The sequence below is a fragment of the Zootoca vivipara genome, chromosome 13 (assembly GCF_963506605.1).
Source record: "Zootoca vivipara chromosome 13, rZooViv1.1, whole genome shotgun sequence".
Classification (NCBI taxonomy): domain Eukaryota; kingdom Metazoa; phylum Chordata; class Lepidosauria; order Squamata; family Lacertidae; genus Zootoca; species Zootoca vivipara.
The window spans coordinates 20863253-20882856 of NC_083288.1; the positions used below are offsets into that span (position 1 = coordinate 20863253).

Consider the following 19604-nt stretch of genomic DNA (forward strand, 5'->3'; position numbering starts at 1 on the left):
CAGTGAGTTCTGGCTGAAAAATAATCCCCAGAAACATGCATCCAGTAATTCAGCCCACAAGTCCATAGGATAGTGTGGCATAGTAGAGTGCTGGGATTGATGTGGGAAGCCCGGGTTCAAATCCCTGCTCAGTGACCTGTGATAGCTGTGTATCATAATCCTAAAGAGGTAACTTCAGAAGCAAGTTTAGGATTGCATCCAGAAGCAAGTTTAGGATTGCAGCACATTTACATGGGTGTACGAAGGCTCAATGAGCTCAGTAGGACATGCCTCTTAGTAAATATACACAGTATTTGGCTGCTTGGCAAATTACCATCCCCTCGTCTAACCGACCTCACAGGGTTGTTATCAGGATAAAAATCAGATGCTCACATGCGTGCCAGTTTAAACCTCATTGGAAGTAGCAACGAAGAGGTAAGAGATCAATAACACATAGCAGGCAGCTGGAATGAGAAGCTGCACCACTAGAATCGACTAAGTGCTCGTTAACATGTACACATTTGTCACCTGATCTCTGAAACATTAGGTGATGGATATGCATGCATGAATGAAGTAGCACTGGTTAGACTCCCACATTCGTAATGTTCACAGCAATCAGTGTCTCTTGGACGCAGTGTTTTTCAGTGATATGTTGAAACAAAATTTTAAAAAATTCATTCCAGTAGCACCTTAGAGACCAACTAAGTTTGTCATTGGTATGAGTTTTCGTGTGCATGCACACTTCTTCAGATATGTTGGTTCACACATTTGGCTGCCAGCAATCAAGTGTTAAGATATAAAATTAACAGAATCACAGGTTTGTAGAGTTAGGCGGGACCACGGGGACGGCATCTATTTCAACCCCCTGCAGTGCAGGACTCTCTCACCCACGACCCTGAAATTAAGAGTCTCATGCTCTACTGACTGAACTATCCCTCAGGTGTATATGCAGAGGTGACACAACCCTAATAACATGGGCACTGTGTCATGAATAAGTAGGGATGGAGAGAACCTGTAACTCTCAATATGTTGCTGAACTCCAGCCAGTGTGGCCAAAGCCAGGGATCATGGGAGCTGTAAGTCTGACAACACTTGGAAGAACATTGGTTCCTCATCCCTGTGAATGAAGATACTCACAGGTGGTTCCCTTGCTACAAAATATAATTTTTAGGCACACCTTGATGTTCCAGCCAACAACATCTCCATTTTACACCCCGGTTATCAGGGTGTGATCTTTGCAAACCCAGTGCCTTACATTCCACTGCATCTCAGCCCCTGTATGTGTATGTATATTATCTATATTGCCTCTGGCCTTTTCAGTCAACAGCATGCACCTGAGGAAGTAAGGTGTTTACCTATGAAAGTCTTGCCCCAATAAACTAATCTGTAAAGTGCCACAGGCCTCGTCCTTCTCTCTCTCTCTCTCTCTCTCTCTCTCTCTCTCTCTCTCTCTCTCTCTCTCTCTCTCTCTCTCTCTCTCTCCCCCCCCCTCCTCTTCTCTGCAACAGGCTATCATAATTGCCATTCTGGAATCGAAAGGCCCTGGTGCTCTCCTCAGGTGACATCAACAAAGCGGCAGCAAAATGTCTTAGCTTAGATTTCTCTCATCATGAATATTCAGAACTCTCTCAGCTCGGCCTCTGTTAGTTCCTGTTTACTTTAGACAGGAGTGGCTGAGTCTCCAGTTAACCTTGACAGAGAGAGAGAGAGAGAGAGAGGAGAGAGAGAAAGGGGCGCAGCACAAACAGGTATGTTGCACCTCAGCACACCTGAGATGTGAGAGCTGCTTTGCTACTGGCTGCCGGAGCCAAGGCTGCTTGCTTTGCCACAGAGACCTGCCTCACTGTCAGGACCTCGTCTCATCCCTTCTTCATGTTGGTCTTTCCCCATAACGGCTGAACTTGCTACCAAGTGAGGGACGAAGTTCAGAAGTCCAAGAGAACAGGTATGTTTGTAATGGCACTGGGGGGAGGTGAGGGAAACTTGAACGGCTCGCTGGGACGTTGTGCCTCCGCAAATGTTTTATTGATTGCTACAACAGATGGAAAACCAGTGTACTGCAGTGGACAGAGTGCCGAGTCTTGAACTGGGAGGCACTGGTTTCTCATCATTGCTAGCTCCTCAACTTTGCTGGGGGGTATTGGATGATGCAGTTTTTCCCAGCCTAATCTACTATGTTGTCTACCACTTATGTTGTCCTTAACACCTGTATCTTGCCTTTGAGATAAGATGAGGAAACAAAATATATGACAAAAAATGTACACACGCAAACATGCAAAATTAAACACTACTCATCACCATGTACATAATTTAAACATAAAAGCGAATCACCTATGATTTAATTAATTTCACATCTAGAAACACCTCTTAGCATTTCCATCTTTCTAAAAGTTCATTTGCACAGTGGCCATTTACTCCTTTCCCTATGCTGCTTTTATATACTAATTTCACAATAACACGATGTTTATCCCTGTTCCTTTAAGCTCTTTTTTTAAAAAAATCACTCACAATAGCTTTCAGAAGAGGAACTGACTATTAAATTGCATCTACCATGCAAGGTTGTTGTGAGGGTGCTTTTGAGATAAAATGGGAAAACAAAAATCAACTACGTAATGGCCTTTTGAATATATTCCACATCAGCAAACCCGGATTAACCCCTGAAGGTACACTTGATAGGGAGGTACTGTACAGCCATTTCTGACTCCTTAATATGTATATCAGACGTGTTGGCATACACAATTCCCCTCCCCACTTGTACTCACTCTATGCTTTCCAGTATGTATATTTATCTTAGGTATACACCTTTAAAATGAGCACTTCACCATTCAAAGTGCACCCTTTACTGGGGGAAACGCAATTCCCCCTACAGTTTGTGCATCCCTTGCTACTGCAACAATTGTGTGAGTCCTGCAGGATCCAATAGGATGTTGTTACCTGTGACGCAAATGGCAATGAGCACTTCAGCTGCTTCTCCCCTGTCCCAAATGCCTATACTAATTTTTGTGTGTTTTTTTTAAAGAAAAAACACTGGTTGGATTTAGACACACCAAAGAAGCGTTTCAGTTAAGCAGGTTGCAAACTTTGTATGAGAAATCGGGTTAGCAAAAACAGGACTCCACAGCACCATCTGGTGTCACAGTGTTAGAATGCATAAACAACGCATATAAAGCACTTTTTCTTTGCCGATGTAGCTGAGTCCACTGTTTCATGTGGGGTTGTGTGTGTTTTTTAATGTATGCAATGCTTTTAAAGCTGAATACTCCCTTCTCCTATAAGCCCTTGGCACAGTAGTATACAAGCAAAATGAAAGCTGGCGTTTCTTATGCCTGCAAGTTTTTATTTTATTTTATTACAATTTTGTCCACATCAAAACACCCCTCCCTCGTTTTAATCCAGAGTTACTGTATCCATGAGGTTTTTTTATGTACAGTGGAACCTCGGTTTATGAACACCTCGGTTTATGAATTTTCAGTTTATGAACACCGCGGACCCATCTGGAACGGATTCATTTTCCATTACTTTCAATGGGAAAGTTCGCTTCAGTTTATGAACAGACTTCCGGAACCAATTACACCCATGCTTCAGTTTATGAACACTTCAGTTTAAGTACTCCGTGGACCCGTCTGGAACAGATTAATCCACTATCCATTACTTTCAATGGGAAAGTTCGCTTCAGTTTATGAACGCTTCAGTTTATGAACAGACTTCCGGAACCAATTGTGTTCATAAACCGAGGTACCACTGTACTGGGTTTTCCACAGAAATTATAAGGTTCTCTCTCCCCTCCTGTCATTTTATCTTCACAACAACCTTGCAAAGTAGTTACAGGTAGGTAGCCGTATTGGTCTGAGTCGAAGCAAAAAAAAAAAAATTCCTTCAGTAGCACCTTAAAGACCAACTAAGTTTATATTTTGGTATGAGCTTTCGTGTGCATGCACACTGTATCTGAAGAAGTGTGCATGCACACGAAAGCTCATACCAAAATATAAACTTAGTTGGTCTTTAAGGTGCTACTGAAGGAACTTGCAAAGTAGGTTAGGCAGAGATACTGTGACAGGCCTAAGATCATCCAGTAAGCTTCATGGCTGAATGGGGATTTGAAGCCTGGTCTCTCCAGGTCCTAGTCCAAGCACTCTAACCACTGCACCATGTTGGCTCTTGTTGATGAGGTTGGCATTTTGATGCAGGTGACACTGTGAAAGACGTACATGCCTGAGCAGCCCAAGCCCATAATAAACCGACACGTGGAAATACCCAAAGGGCAGCTCCAAGGATGTCTAACTGTCATACCTCTCCTTACCAAGGAATCGTAGGAGCTGTATTTTTGCAAGAAGTACTAGGGCTTATAAACAGCAAATCCATGCCATATGGCATGCATAAAACTACAATTTGCATACTACAGGGAAGGTGAAGGCAGCTATGATGCTAAACCCATTTCAAACAAGTTTCGAGCCACTTTGAAATTTGTAATGTAAATCTGCCTGAAGGCAGGTGGTGTGTGCAAAAGAAGGACCCCTCCCACCCACTCCTACTCAGCAAGCCATTTCTGGGAGAGCTGGGGTGGTGGTGGAGGGGATGCTTGACCCCCCAGCCCAGTCTTCTCCAGAGCGGCACCGGAAGTCGCCTTCTAGATGTTGTTTGACTCCAAATCCCCATTCAGCGTGGCCAAGGATGATGGGAGCTTTAGTCCAGCAACTTCTGGAGGGTACCTGGTTGAAAAAACCTGGGCTAGGCCCTTTCTCCTCTTCAGAGGGGCCTGCCAGTAAACAGAGTTGCTCACCAGAGATTGTCCACATCAGAGCAAAATGTGGATTTGCACCAACCTGTCTCCCCATTAATTTAGAGGTATCCCCATTATGTCCTCCCCATTCCTGCATTGCCCTGCACCTTGCTCCCTTTAAATGTGGTTTTTTTTTTCAACCCTTGGAAAGTCCGAAAAGGCCAGGATTGAGAAACCCCGCATTTACAGGCGGAAAGGTTAGGGACAGCTCTTCGAAGGGAGGAGGCCATATTCCAATGTGGACAAGCCATAAGCTCTTCAGGCACACCTGCATGGGAAAGTCTATGGTTGGTGTTTCAACAGGAAGCATTTCCCAGATTACCTCAGATATAGTTGCAGGAGAACTTATGCCAACGTGACTTAGTGGAACGATGTGGACATCGTTGGGACTTACTTTGAGAAAGTAGGAAGAGCATAACTTTCCCAGCATAGCGGATCAGTGTGCATTTACATGTGTGAAGAGCAGCATGGGCTGAAGAGAGTGTCTGTGGTGGTAACAGAGGTCAGAGATGCCACAAAAATGGCACATCCATTAGAACTCCTTTCAAGGTAGAGTGAGGTAGTAGCAGCCATATTAGAAAGCATTGGGTACTCCTATAGGGTTGTTCAGGAGCACTGGTGGAGGAAGAGGAGTGCGGGGGGAGCGCACGACCCCCGGCAGCGCAATCCCAGTGGGGTGCCACCGTGGCTGCCCACCCACCCACCCTGGGCACCATGCCCCTGCAGGCGGCGTGCCACATCCCTGGGACATGCCCCAGCCCTGCCCTCGCCTGCTCTCTGCCCCCCAGTGCCAGAGCATGAAGCTCCACCACTGTTCAGGAGGCCTGTGCTTGATCTCAAAACCTAAAGAAAACTTAAGTACCTCCTTGGGTTGCCTTGGGCAAGATCAAGTGACCAACAAACAAATAAATAATAACATTAATGATTTCAAGCAAACGATGGTTGGTCGGTCACTCCTGCAGACGCTTTAAATACTGGGTGTTTGGACTCACACCCTCCGACATGCCTGGGGGAAAACCAGGATGCAAGTCTTTTGGGGCTGTGCTCCTGGGCGAGTCCCGTGACTTGCATGAGAGCATGGCGTCCAAAAGCACATGTCTTTCAGGGCTGCGTTCTTGCAGAAGCCAAAATGGGATATCCTAGGAGCCAATCAGGGGCTTCTGTAATTTCTGTAATTTCCGAGATGTCTCGGGACAGTTGAGGAGTGTGCATCACTATCTTTCAACTTTCTAGATTCAGAAATGTTCTAGAACCACTTCCGTATGAGTATGTCTGCTGAGAAAGAGCTGCATGGAAACATTATGTGCCACAGAGAATTCTGGGAGGTGTTCTGTGTCTAAGGATGTTTCCAGATTGTCACTGTTTTTTTTGAATGGGATTCAATGGTAAACTCAGGTTGTGCAGTTATAGTTGATTTGGAGGTTTTGCACAACAAACCTCCTTGCGTTGGTGCAATGTCATCTAAACTCATCACAAACAAATCAGAATGAACGTTCATTAAGTAGCCGCTGCTGTTGAATCTCTCTGCAAACAAATCAGGATGAATGTTCAGTAAACAGATCATCTGGAACTGCCCTCAGTTCAGGCAAAGTGCTTGTCAGGGTTACTGGGTCCCACCATAGTTTCACATGAATTGAGAGTGCACCTTAGAATAGGGGGTTCACACAGTGTAGCTCACAGTCCACCCTAATTCCAAAGCATCTAGCACAGCACCTTATAATTACTAAACATCATTAAATGGTTCACCAACACCCTCAACCATTTTCTCAAGGCCTGGAGCATTGGGGAGATTTGTGAACCACTGTGTTAGAATAACTCCATACTCCCAGTTATCTATGCTTTGCCGGGGAAATATAACAACGGAGGGAAAGTTGTATATCAGGTACTGATCAGTTCAGCACTCCAATTTCTACATCAGTTTGCAAACTTAATACAGCGGCACCTCTGGTTAAGAACTTAATTCGTTCTGGAGGTGTGTTCCTAACCTGAAACTGTTCTTAACCTGAGGTACCACTTTAGCTAATGGGGCCTCCCGCTGCCGCCGGCACTCGATTTCTGTTCTTATCCTGAAGCAAAGTTCTTAACCTGAGGTACTATTTCTGGGTTAGCGGAGTCTGTAACCTGAAGCGTCTGTAACCTGAAGTGTCTGTAACCTGAGGTACCACTGTAATAATAATAATTCATCAGTAAAGGGACCCCTAGCCGTTAGGTTCAGTTGAGGATGACTCTGGGGTTGCGGCGCTCATCTTGCTTTACTGGCCGAGGGAGCCGGCGTACAGCTACCAGGTCATGTGGCCAGCATGACTAAGCCACTTCTGGCAAACCAGAGCAGCACACGGAAACGCCGTTTACCTTCCTGCCGGAGCAGTCCCTATTTATCTACTTGTACTTTGATGTGCTTTCGAACTGCTAGTTTGGCAGGAGCTGGGACCGAGCAACGGGAGCTCACCCCGTCGCAGGGATTCGAACCACCGACCTTCTGATTCGCAAGCCCTAGGCTCTGTGGTTTAGACCACAACGCCACCCGTACTTCAATGCAAATTTCTCCCAATACACCGTGCACACATTTTTATTTGCATTTTTGTCTATTACAGTATACCCATTTGTGAAAAGCATTTTGTGTATTATTTTCATGAATATGTGCATTTATATGCACACTTTACCCTAGTGTGTACGTTTTTTTATATGTAACTTGTCTAGAGAAGTGCATTGCAAAATTCTGAGAGGTAGGATTTTCGAAAGATGGCTGTGTTTTGATTTATGTATTGGTTTGGAAGGCACAAATTAGGTAAAACTGCCTTTAAATGTGAGCCAAATAGATTTTCTCCCCCATCCCTACACACAGAGACATTTTATGTGAGTGTGAGTGTATGTAAGCCCTCATATATTACCCAACCCTCTCTGAAGTGCTCAGAACAGGTTACACTCTACCCTTGAGCTCATTTTGTTCTCATAGCAACAAGGTTATGTTTGGGGGGGCTGACTCAAGGCTGGGCCTATTATTAGGCAAAGTGAGGTGGCTGCCTCAGGCGGCTGATTTTGGATGTATTGAAAAGGCAGGAAAATGTTAGCTATTTCATTTATTATTATACTGCCAGTAAGGGGGAGAGGCACCTGTGAAATTTTCTGCCTGATCTAGTCACCAGCATGGAGTACCATCGCCTCTCTCCTTTTTTTGCAGCCATTTTGTGCTGGCACCCACAGCACTTTTATCAGCATATGAGAAACAGCACCTCCTTTTTATTTATTTACCAAGACGTTTATGTAGATGGGGAGAGAAGCAGAGGCACCTTTTGTAACTCTGCGTCAGACAACAGAGGTCACATCCACACCATATATTTAAAGCACATGGCTTCCCTGAAAGGATCCTGGGAGCTGTAATGTGTTAAGCGTGCTAAGAACTGCAACTCTGTGAGGGGTAAATTACAGTTCCCAGGATACTTTGTGGGAAGCCATATACTTTAAATGTTTTATATACAATATATTGTTGCATATGACCATGTACTGTATCTTCTTGGGGCAACCCAGGCAGCTGTGTAGCATAGTGTTTGTGGTTTCATAACTTACAACTGGACCATAACAGAGTCTAGAGTGGGTTACCACTGTGTCAAACCATTTTCTCTCTCTCTCTCTCTCTCTCTCTCTCTCTCTCTCTCTCTCTCTCTCTCTCTCTCTCTCTCTCTCTTCCCTTTTCTTTCTTTATAAGGAAATAGATGGCAAGAGAAAAACTGAACGAGAGAAGATGGGGAAGTGGGTCACAAGGATTAAGATATTAAAGTAAAGGTCAAACCTTGATTTGGATAGGCAGAAGACTAGTTAGAGCACATGCCTTGTGTCCTAGGTTCAATGCACAACATCTCCTTTTTTTAAAGGAACAGGTTAACAGGTGATCAGGCCCTGGCAAGCTTGTGACTGTGGCTTATATTGGGATAGATGACACAAACAGCTTAACATGGTAAAATGTAGCTTCCTATCAAACTACGGCAATGAAGCTTTGTGTGGTTGTGCAGCTTAAGTCACATAGTAGTTGTGGTCCTAGCACAAGAGTGTGGGACTTGCAGACTTCCAGATGTTGTTGAACCTCAACTCATCAGACCCGGCCAACAACATCTGGAGAGCTACATGTTCCCCACCCCTGGCTCCGCTCCCCCTTTGGACGCCCTGTCCCTCAGAGCCTGTGTGTCACATGGGGCTGGGCCTCAGTGGCCACAGCCTATCCTCCTCTTTGCTCGCTCTCCAGCAGCCGCTATGAGCTGCCCAATGGAGGAGGCTGGCTGTGGCAGCCATGGATAGGCCATGGATAGGCAACTCCCCTCCCCTAGTTCGGCAACGGCAGAACTGGCGGAGGAAATAAGGACATTCTGGGATCAATTCAGAAGCTCAGGACGGCTTTCATTATTCTGCTCCTGTCCCTGGAAAATCAGGACACTTGGAAGGTACGAGACTGAGCAGGCACACAGGTGTCCCTTAGTCTTTACCATGGCAAGATGTATTGTATTTCCAGTCAAACTACAGTTATTCTTTCTAAATTTGCACCTATGGATATAAATTAGCACAATGCAAATTGCATACAGCTGTGTGCCTTAAAAAAAAAGTAATGGGCTTCCTCCTTTTTAGCGATGTGTAAGTGCCCATTCTGCTGCGCTCAAAGGCCAAGGCTCTTGCTGTTAGTGCCGAAGGCCTTGAGGTTTCAGGATAACTATTTGCCTTGTATAATCTATTACTAGAAATTGGGATTTTTTTCTGGGGTGGGGGGAACAAAACAAGATTTGGAATTCTAAGGAATTAATCCCTGACGAGCCTCAGGGGAAAGAACCAGCCCAAGCCACAAATACCTGGGGCTCCTGCAGATGACCTGTTTATTGAACATTCATCCTGATTTGTCTGCATAAAGCTTGCCTGGAGGTTAGGCTATGTCCAGCCTTTACTGAGCATTTGTTCTGATTTGTTTATGTGGTGGTTATAAAACAAAGAACAATTCACATTCATCCTATTTGCCTGCGAGGTGTTTATACATATTCCTGTCAATTGCTTATTCATTTCAAGTTTTTCCTTGCATTTCTCTGTCACTTTCCTAGAAGTGTGTTTCTTTTTTTTTTTAATGTGGGTTTGTTGCACTAGTGCGACATAGTACTTTAATCCACTTCAGTTGCGCAAACCTACATTTTTTTCAGTACGCGCTTGAATCTCGCAGGCAAAATGACTGGCAGTCTGGAGGCACCTCCTGGTAATAATAGATCTGCTTTCTCTCCCCCCCCCCCCCATTCAAGGGTGTTGATTCCTGGCCACCATGGCGGAAAACAATTATAGCTGGTGGAAGCTGACTTTTCTGCGGAAAAAGAAATCCACCCCCAAAGTATTGTATGAAAGCCCAGATATCTACAATGAGAACCAACAGGAGGGTATGCTTGCCGACGGGGGAAACAGCGGGAGCAGCGAGCGCGAATTCAACGCCCGGCTAGAGAAGATTGTGGACAAGAGCACCAAAGGAAAACACGTCAAAGTCTCTAATTCAGGGCGCTTCAAGGAAAAGAAGAAAGTAAGGGCCACGTTGTCAGAAAACCCCAATTTTTTTGCTGACAGCGAACGGGACGAGAAATAAGGAGGTGGATGAAAGAGAGATGCTCTCTCCACATGCCTTCATTTGAGGATGTTTCTCTGGTCTGAGAGAAGCCTACGACACATGCATTTCAACCCATTTGCAAATGAAGTTTAACGAGGGACCACTTGGGCTTTCGAGACTGGGTCCTGATTTTCACTTGAATAGATAAGTTTCAGAAGAAGATGAACTTTATTAATGTTACTAGTCTTTTTTTTTAATTTAAGGAATAAAGCTAATAGTATTTAAAATGAATGACAGAAGAAGCCAGAGGCACAGCAGAGAATGTGTGGTGCAAGGATCATATTCAGAATTGCTTAACCAGTTACCCCTGGATACCATTAGGAACCCTATGATCCCAGTGGTGCTATCAGAGCAGGACTTTAGGGCTAAGGTTCAGGGCTCCAGTCAGCAAAATTACACACACACACACACACACACACACACACACACCAAATTCAATAGGGCTAGCTTACCATATTTTGAAGTTAAGAGAATACATATTTACTACCTATAGAGAAGCATCATTAAACCATAAAGTCTAGTTTCGAAAATTACCATAATGTGACCCTCATAATTGGGCCGCAAGTCGAGCCAGCATGTTTGCCACCCAAGATTAGCATCAGCACATGGCATCCCCAGGCAACATCTGGGACTCTCAGCACTCCAGCTGTGCCAATCAGTGCTGATGGTCGCCTCAGCCACTGTTCCCTTGGTGGTAGGTTTATCTGGTTGCAGTGGCTCGGTCTGAGAAGCTGCCCACCACTGAAAATTTCCCACAATGCCCCAGTGTAGCAGAACTTTGGGGGTGGGGTGTCACCAATCTTTTTTGGCCAGTAGACACATTTGGAATTTTGAGGAAGTGTCATGGACACAAGTCACAAAACTGGTGCTATGAGCTATGAGAGCATGGCATGCCGTCCAACATTTCTCCGATGAAAATACGGACTTCTCGTTCCATATTGATAATTTTGCTACCGTATTTATACCCCACACATCTTACTGGGTTGCCCCAGCCACTATGGGCAGCTTCCAACACACAGTGGTACCTCAGATGGCGAACTTAATCCGTTCCTGAAGTCCGTTCTTAAACCAAATCCGTTCTTAAACCGAGGTGTGCTATCCTTAATGAGGCCTTCCGCCAGCAGTGCCCTTTCACCGTTCGGTTCCGTTCGTAGACCAAGATAAGTTCGCAAACTGGAACGCTACTTTCGGTTTTGCAGAGTTCGTAAACTGAATACAATGGTACCTCGACATCCGAACGACTCGACTTCCGAAGGTTTCGACTTCCGAAGTCGACAACCCCGGAAGTCTTTTCGCCCCGCGTGCAACGGGCGCTTCGACAACCGAAGACTTCGACTTATGAAGACAGCCGCGGAACGGATCGTCTTCGTAAGTCAAGGTACCACTGTAGTTCGTAAACAGGACTGTTCTTAAAGCGAGGTACCACTGTATATAAAAAACATAATAAAACATTAAATAAACTTCCCTTTACACGGCTCAGGGGTCGGGTAACTCCACTGCTTTTTTCCCCTGGGGGTACGCAGGGGTATGCATACCCCTAAACATTTTGTAAATCTAAGTTTCACCTCATTTAGGGGCAGTATTTGATAATGAGTAGGAAAATGAGAGTATTCCTAAACATTTTTTTAGAAAGAAAAAAAAGCAGTAGATAACTTCCAACATTTCTCCAATGAAAATAGGACATTCTAAGGAAAAGTGGGACATTCCAGAATCAAATCAGAAATCGAGATGGCTTCTCTAAATCAGGGACGTCCCTGGAAAATAGGGACACTTGGAGGGTCCGGCCTGGCATAACACAAAATGGCTGCTGTGGGGGCTACCACATCTAAACAAAAGAGACAGGAACACAAAATAGTGTAGGTGTGCCACCACATCAACTCCCCCTCCCAAATCAAAGAGGGAAAGGGAATGTGCAATTAATGCAGGAGAGAACAAGCAAGTGCAAACAGGAACTGAGTTGCAAGAGCAATCTCTTTTGCATTGTGGATATTGGGGGGTGGAATAAAAAATTACTAAGACTTCTCAAGGGCACCATAGAAGGTACTGGTGGCCACACTAGAACCCCCAGGCATTGTGGGAAATTTAAATGGTAGGGGGGTTCCCAGGTTAAGCTACTGGTACAGTGTTATATCATGGCCGGGGTGGGGGTGGGGAGGTACCTTGCTCAGGGGTTGCTCAGCAATGAAACCAGCCTTGTCACCTTTGAGTGTGATGTGCCCTGCTAAAGCTGGAGATTCTAATCTGTCCTTGTATGGTGCCAGCCTCCACAATTGTGACCCACCAAGCTCAACAGACCCACAGGCAAGCATTCTGGCATGTCGGACATATGATTAACATCCCACTACGCCTATTTTGTGGGACATATGATTAACATTGTGGACATATGATTAACATGCCACTACGCCACTACAGCGGGTGGCACTGTGGGCTAAACCACAGAGCCTAGGGCTTGCCGATCAGAAAGTTGGCAGTTCGAATCCCCACAGCGGGGTAAGCTCCTGTTGCTCGGTCCCAGCTCCTGCCCACCTAGCAGTTCAAAAGCACATCAAAGTGCAAGTAGATAAATAGGTACCGCCACAGCGGGAAGGTAAACGGCGTTTCTGTGCGCTGCTCTGGTTCGCCAGAAGCGGCTTTGTCATGCTGGCCACATGACCTGGAAGCTGTACGCCGGCTCCCTTGGCCAATAACGCGAGATGAGCGCTGCAACCACAGAGTCGGTCACGACTGGACCTAATGGTCAGGGGTCCCTTTACCTTTACCTGCTTACGCCTATTTTGCAGTCAGGGGAATGCTGCAAAAACAGGTTTATCGAGGACCACCAGATAAGGTTGGAGGGCTGTGTTTTCAGTGATGGGCCACAATTTGTGCAGGTTTGATCCAATGGATATTTTGGAGTCAGCAATCCATAATAATAATAATAATAATAATAATAATAATAATAATAATAATAATAAATGTGAAACTGTGGACATGCCCTTGCTCAGAAGCCTTAACATTCCTCCAAGGGATGAAATATCCAGCTACAATGTGACACATAAGCCCTACATGAAACCTTTCCCTTTTCCATCTACTCGGACTGCAAAATGGGCATTTGTCTAACCATCACCTGTGACTTTATGTTTTTCCTTCCTCCACTGTGCAGCATTAGGGATGTTTATAAAGAAAAGCGTGCTTTAGCATGGAGTTGCAACCTTAGTAACATGCATTTTGTTTTATGACTGATCTATGTGGGGATCAAAAGGACATTTCTCTCCAGTTCAAACTGAACAGTAAACCTCATGGCAGGGGTGGGGATCCCTCAGGCTTGGGTGTGAAATGTCACCCTCCGGGCCTCTTTATCTCACACTTTGAACTCTCCCCAAGTCACACCCCTCTGCCCTGGTGACACCCAGCACACCAGCCCTGCTCCACACCCTCTCTGAGTGCCTTTGCCTGGCTGGAACGCATCTCTGAACTATAATAACACCTCTTGCTTGCCTTGATGAAGGAAGAGGAAATGTTTGTGTATATGTGAATGGAAACCTCTGATCTTTGTGTTGCTGGTATGTAACCAAGCATACAAAGTGCCCCACCCACTTTTGCCTATGGCCCCACACATCACTGACGTGTGGCCACCCACAAGATTAGAGGGAATGCACGTCCTTCAGGGTAAAGTAAGTTCCTTACCCCTGCCCTATAGACATTCCTTCTAATGGTGTGGAATGTCTCACTAGCTTGAGTCGTCAGAAACTGTTTTTCTTATTTTCTTATTTGTCCACCATATACGACTTTTTGGGGCGCAACTGCTTCTTCAAGGCAGGGTACAAAATTTCAAAAAGTGCATTAATGATAATTTTTTTTGAAAAAATATGTCCAATTAAAACGACACACTTCTTAAAATTGAACAATAGGAGGTGAAAACGTCAACGGCAATCAATAAAAAAATGAAGTGATTAATAAAAAGTAGATTGGAATAAAAATGGGTTTGTTTCTTAAAAGTTTCCAAAGATGGGGTCGTAAGGGAGAGAGTTCCAGAAGCGCATAGCCTATGACAAAAAGATCCTGCCTCTGGTACCAGCCACTTCTCTGTGCATGACTTGTTTGGGGGATACAAAGGGAGAGACTGTTTGGTTCATATTTACTTCATCACCTGATATCCAAGTTTGTCAAGGTTGTCCTTTTCCCACATTCAGTTCAGTTGCCTCCAGTCAGTCCCTACCAAGGCTGTCTGATAAGTCAGGTGAACACTTGCTGTGAAGAACTGTATTAATAACTCACCTATCAACCTCAGTTTATACTCATAAAAACCTACTGTTCTGCTGAACTTTGCACACCAGTTTCATTGAACTTCATCACAGTTTGTCTTCCTAACCGGCAAGAATTGCTTGCTGCAAAAAACTTGTCCCCACCGTTGCCCCATATATATAGGGTTTCAAAAGGAGAAACTCCCCCCCCCCTTACCCATCTCAATAGAAAGCATTAGGCCACATTTGCAAACACACATTTAAAGCACTCTGATACCACTTTAAATAGTCATGGCTTCCCCCCAAAGAATTCTATCATTCGTTAAAGGTTCTGAGAGTTGTTAGGAAACCCTTAATCCCCTTCCAGATCTACACTTCCCAGAGTTCCCTGTTAAGAGGGATTGACTGTTAAATCACACTGGGAATTGTAGTTACGGTAATTATAGTGATGAGATTGTCTCTGAGCATACACAGAGTGTCTCCCTAGTAAGTAAAGGTAAAGGCACCCCTGACCATTAGGTCCAGTCGTGAACGACTCTGGGGTTGCGACGGTCATCTTGTGTTATTGGCCGAGGGAGCCGGCGTACAGCTTCCAGGTCATGTGGCCAGCATGGCTAAGCCGCTTCTGGTGAACCAGAGCAGCACACGGAAATGCCATTTACCTTCCCACTGGAGCGGCACCTATTTTATCTATTTGCACTTTGACGTGCTTTCGAACTGCTAGGTTGGCAGGAGCTTGGACCGAGCAACGGGAGCTTACCCCGTTGCGGGGATTCAAACCACCGACCTTCTGATCGGCAAGCTCTGGGCTCTGGTTTAACCCACAGCACCACCCGCGTCCCCTCTCCCTAGTAAGTAGTTGCATGCAAACACAGGCCAAGACAGTGTTGTGATCATAACATGAGAAAGAAACAATGTTATGTGATTTAAGGGAAGGGCTGATTTTACATGATTAAGAACCTACAGCTAGGTTTTGACTACCTATTTTGAGCCAATATGTTAGCTGCCTTCTCTCCCTGACCACCTTTCATATCATCAGCCCCCAGATCTATCTATCCTTAGGAATCCCCGCTGCCCCCTAGCTCCTCTTTGTCTTCTTTCTCCCACTGATCTTTCATATTATTTAAAGTGGCCGGACTGTTTCCCACCATTCTATGATATAGCCTTCTCTTTAATTAATTTGTGATTATTCTGTGACATCACAGCAGCACACCCAATGGCAGGGGTGAGAGATGAGTTGTTTCCATGGTCAGCTCATCCTTAGACCTTGATCTCCCAATGCTATCAAGAGTGCAGTAGGTCAATTCATCCTGGGACAAAAGAACTTACTGTGTTCTGTTTTGGTAATAGATTCTAAGGACAGTGGCAGCTGCAGGAAATACAATCCCCTTTGGGCAGGGTTGTACGTCTGAGAATTCAATACAGAACACGTCCATACAATATAGCCTTTCTTTACACTGAAATGTCCCCGTTTTATTTCTGTTTAGTTTCAAAGATGACCCCACCCAACTCTGTGTGTGTGTGTTTCAAACAGGTTCTTTATGAAGCTATTCCTGCTTTAGAGGCTACAAAAGGGTTTATTCAGTTGCGTCCAGATGCATCTTCAGTCCCCTCCATCTACCTTTATTTCCTCTTTGTGTTAGGGGCACAAAAAATATGAGAAACGAACAGAGAGGTTTTTTGTCTTATTTACAGCCCTTGTTTATAGCTAACATAACGAACATATAAGGAAAACTCCCTCAGACCTCCACAGCCAATCAGAGTAGGAGTTACCTCAGCAAATATCATGCTATTCGGACTGGTTGCTAGGCAACACCTCCCCAACCAATACCCTCCTGGTTGGCTAGCTAATTTGTTGTTTAGTCGTTTAGTCGTGTCCGACTCTTCGTGACCCCATGGACCATAGCACGCCAGGCACTCCTGTCTTGCACTGCCTCCCGCAGTTTGGTCAAACTCATGTTCGTAGCTTCAAGAACACTGTCCAACCATCTCGTCCTTTGTTGTCCCCTTCTCCTTGTGCCCTCAATCTTTCCCAACATCAGGGTCTTTTCCAGGAAGTCTTCTCTTCTCATGAGGTGGCCAAAGTATTGGAGCCTCAGCTTCACGATCTGTCCTTCCAGTGAGCACTCAGGGCTGATTTCCTTCAGAATGGATAGGTTTGATCTTCTTGTAGTCCATGGGACTCTCAAGAGTCTCCTCCAGCACCATAATTCAAAAGCATCAATTCTTCGGCGATCAGCCTTCTTTATGGTCCAGCTCTCACTTCCATACATCACTACTGGGAAAACCATAGCTTTAATTATACGGACCTTTGTAGGCAAGGTGATGTCTCTGCTTTTTAAGATGCTGTCTAGGTTTGTCATTGCTTTTCTCCCAAGAAGCAGGTGTCTTTTAATTTCGTGGCTGCTGTCACCATCTGCAGTGATCATGGAACCCAAGAAAGTAAAATCTCTCACTGCCTCCATTTCTTCCCCTTCTATTTGCCAGGAGGTGATGGGACCAGTGGCTGTGATCTTGGGGTTTTTTTATGTTGAGCTTCAGACCATATTTTGCACTCTCCTCTTTCACCCTCATCAAAAGGTTCTTTAATTCCTCCTCACTTTCTGCCATCAAGGTTGTGTCATCTGCATATCTGAGGTTGTTGATATTTCTTCCGGCAATCTTAATTCCGGCTTGGGATTCATCTAGTCCAGCCTTTCGCATGATGAATTCTGCATATAAGTTAAATAAGCAGGGAGACAATATACAACCTTGTCATACTCCTTTTCCCAATTTTGAACCAATCAGTTGTTCCATGTCCAGTTCTAACTGTAGCTTCTTGTCCCACATGGAGATTTCTCAGGAGACAGATGAGGTGATCAGGCACTCCCATTTCTTTAAGAACTTGCCATAGTTTGCTGTGGTCGACAGAGTCAAAGGCTTTTGCATAGTAAATGAAGCAGAAGTAGACGTTTTTCTGGAACTCTCTGGCTGGCTAATAGTAAACAGAATTAACCATTCGGTTACTAAATGAATGATCCCTGATGCTCTCCCAACAACAGGAATGGCAGCATCAGGGGTACAAGGCACAACTCTGACTGATAAACTCTTCTAGCCCCAAATCTCTTTAAGTGGCCACCTGGAAGTGAAAGGCACTCACCTTGAGCTGAGACACACGCACCTATCCTTTCTAGAACTGTACATATCTCAGGGAGAAATCCTAACAAGTGAAAATACAACCCTGCAAACAGAAAGTCAGCAGAGCAGGAAGACAAATACAGCCCTTTGTCTGCTCTGGTGGATTTCTGTTTGAAGGAAGTTTTAACAGAGGGACGGTCACCTACCTGCAATCCAAAGTGTTTTCAGCCCATTCTCTCTCTTCTGCACCACTGTTTGCATGTACAGACTAGGGTTTAATAACCAGGCATTTGTGTGCGTTGTGGTATGCATCATGCTATTGCACACAAGGAACACTGAAAATGTGTGTGTCTCCCTTGCCCTCACAGCATGACGCTGTCTTGCCTGGCAAATGGGCCTACTTGGGTGCTCACTCAAAGGATGAACTTGCAGTACAGAACCAATATGTTTGTTACTCCATCTGTTTCTTATGCAGTTTGTATTCGGTGTCTGGGGAGAGACACCCTTGCTATTGCTTGTCTTCCAGAAGCAGCAGAGAAAGTTCCTTTCTTCCTGGCTCTGAACCACTAGCAGATGCTCCCAAACCAAAACCAAGGTATATAGTCACAAGGCTTAACAGCCCTGTTTGAATGCAGGCATGAGATGCAAATCCTGGTGGAGAATTAAACTACCAGCTTCCCGTCCCTCTCCTCTGATATTAAGAGGCCCAGCATTTCCTCTTTGCAAATATCTCACTGTGTAGATTGAAGGAGAGGCCAAGAGTCCTGCAGTTCTGCTCCAGGGTCCCAGCTGAGCAGGAAGCAAAATTAAGAGGCCTCCTCGAATGCCCAAGGGCAAAGGATAATCATCTTTGTGGCACATTTTTACAGCGTACCAGGAATTTTTTATGGTGTTCACCTCATTATGCCCTCAGCTCAACCCTAGGAGGTAGAGGTTAGGCCCAAGGTAGTCTGGCTCAGCAGCAATCTGATGTGGAGTCTCCTACAATCAAACCCAGCACAGATTCGAGCATCACATCGCTACCCCTTTGCGATTTAATTGGATTCTATAGGGCTCAAGTATCTCATTAGCAATGTACTTCAGAGCCTACTGACTTTGGCTACAGCTCTGTTCACAAAGTGCGCACCTATTTATAACATATTTAACCGGGGTGAGGGATCCAGGCACTACATTTTTTCAGGAAGGAGAAAGCAAGACCTACACATCAGTGTCCCTTGTAGGTTTACTCAAGAGCAAACTTCATGTAGTTCAGTATGATTCACACCTAAATAAATGAGCCAATAGATGCGACACAATCCTCTGCCAGAAATATGCAGAATGGCCTATCCCACCTTTCCTGCAAAGACCTCAATGGTTCTCCCCTCTCTCCCAATGTTATCTTTACAGCAACCTTGTAAAGGCCCGAGAAATGGTGACTGGCTGAGATTCAAGGCTGTATGGGGATTTGAATCCCGGTTCTCCAGGCCATAGTTAACAATGTTAAGCACAACTCTACATCGGTTCTCTTCAAGACGTCACGTCACTTTTTAGTAATAAAATATCCCAAGTTTCTAAAACTCGATGCACTAAGGCTCAGTTTTACTGGAACCCACACTTTTCAACTTGGAACCTCTTCCCAAATTCACAAGCAATCTGTGTGTGTCTGTGTGCATGGGTTTCACACATGATCAGGGGCACTGTGCTCTTGCTTATTGCTTTGCATGGTTCAGGATATGCTTCTGATCTCCAGTGACAACGTGAAGCCTCAGGCTAAAACAAGAAAAGTGAAAGTTCAGGAGCATTCCAGAAAGGGGTGTTTCCAGAGGCAAAGTGGGGGGAGGGCCCTCTCCCAGGCTTTAGGGAATCCCATCATTAAACGTGAACTGTTCTGGGAGATCTTAGC

At 45.0% G+C, this 19604-nt stretch overlaps 1 protein-coding gene across 1 annotated transcript; it reads left to right on the plus strand.

Annotated features, from left to right (window-relative positions):
• Positions 1-1514: 1514 nt before the first annotated feature.
• On the plus strand, positions 1515-14914 carry PRR15L (proline rich 15 like). Its single transcript, XM_035136573.2, has 2 exons — positions 1515-1924; positions 10030-14914. Exon 2 carries the CDS (start codon positions 10050-10052, stop codon positions 10359-10361), a length of 312 nt encoding a protein of 103 aa, XP_034992464.1. The 5' UTR covers positions 1515-1924; positions 10030-10049; the 3' UTR covers positions 10362-14914.
• The last annotated feature ends 4690 nt before the right edge of the window (positions 14915-19604 follow it).

Excerpts from the sequence above, each read along its gene's own strand:
- PRR15L (XM_035136573.2), top strand. The coding sequence starts at position 10,050 with ATGGCGGAAAACAATTATAGCTGGTGGAAGCTGACTTTTCTGCGGAAA.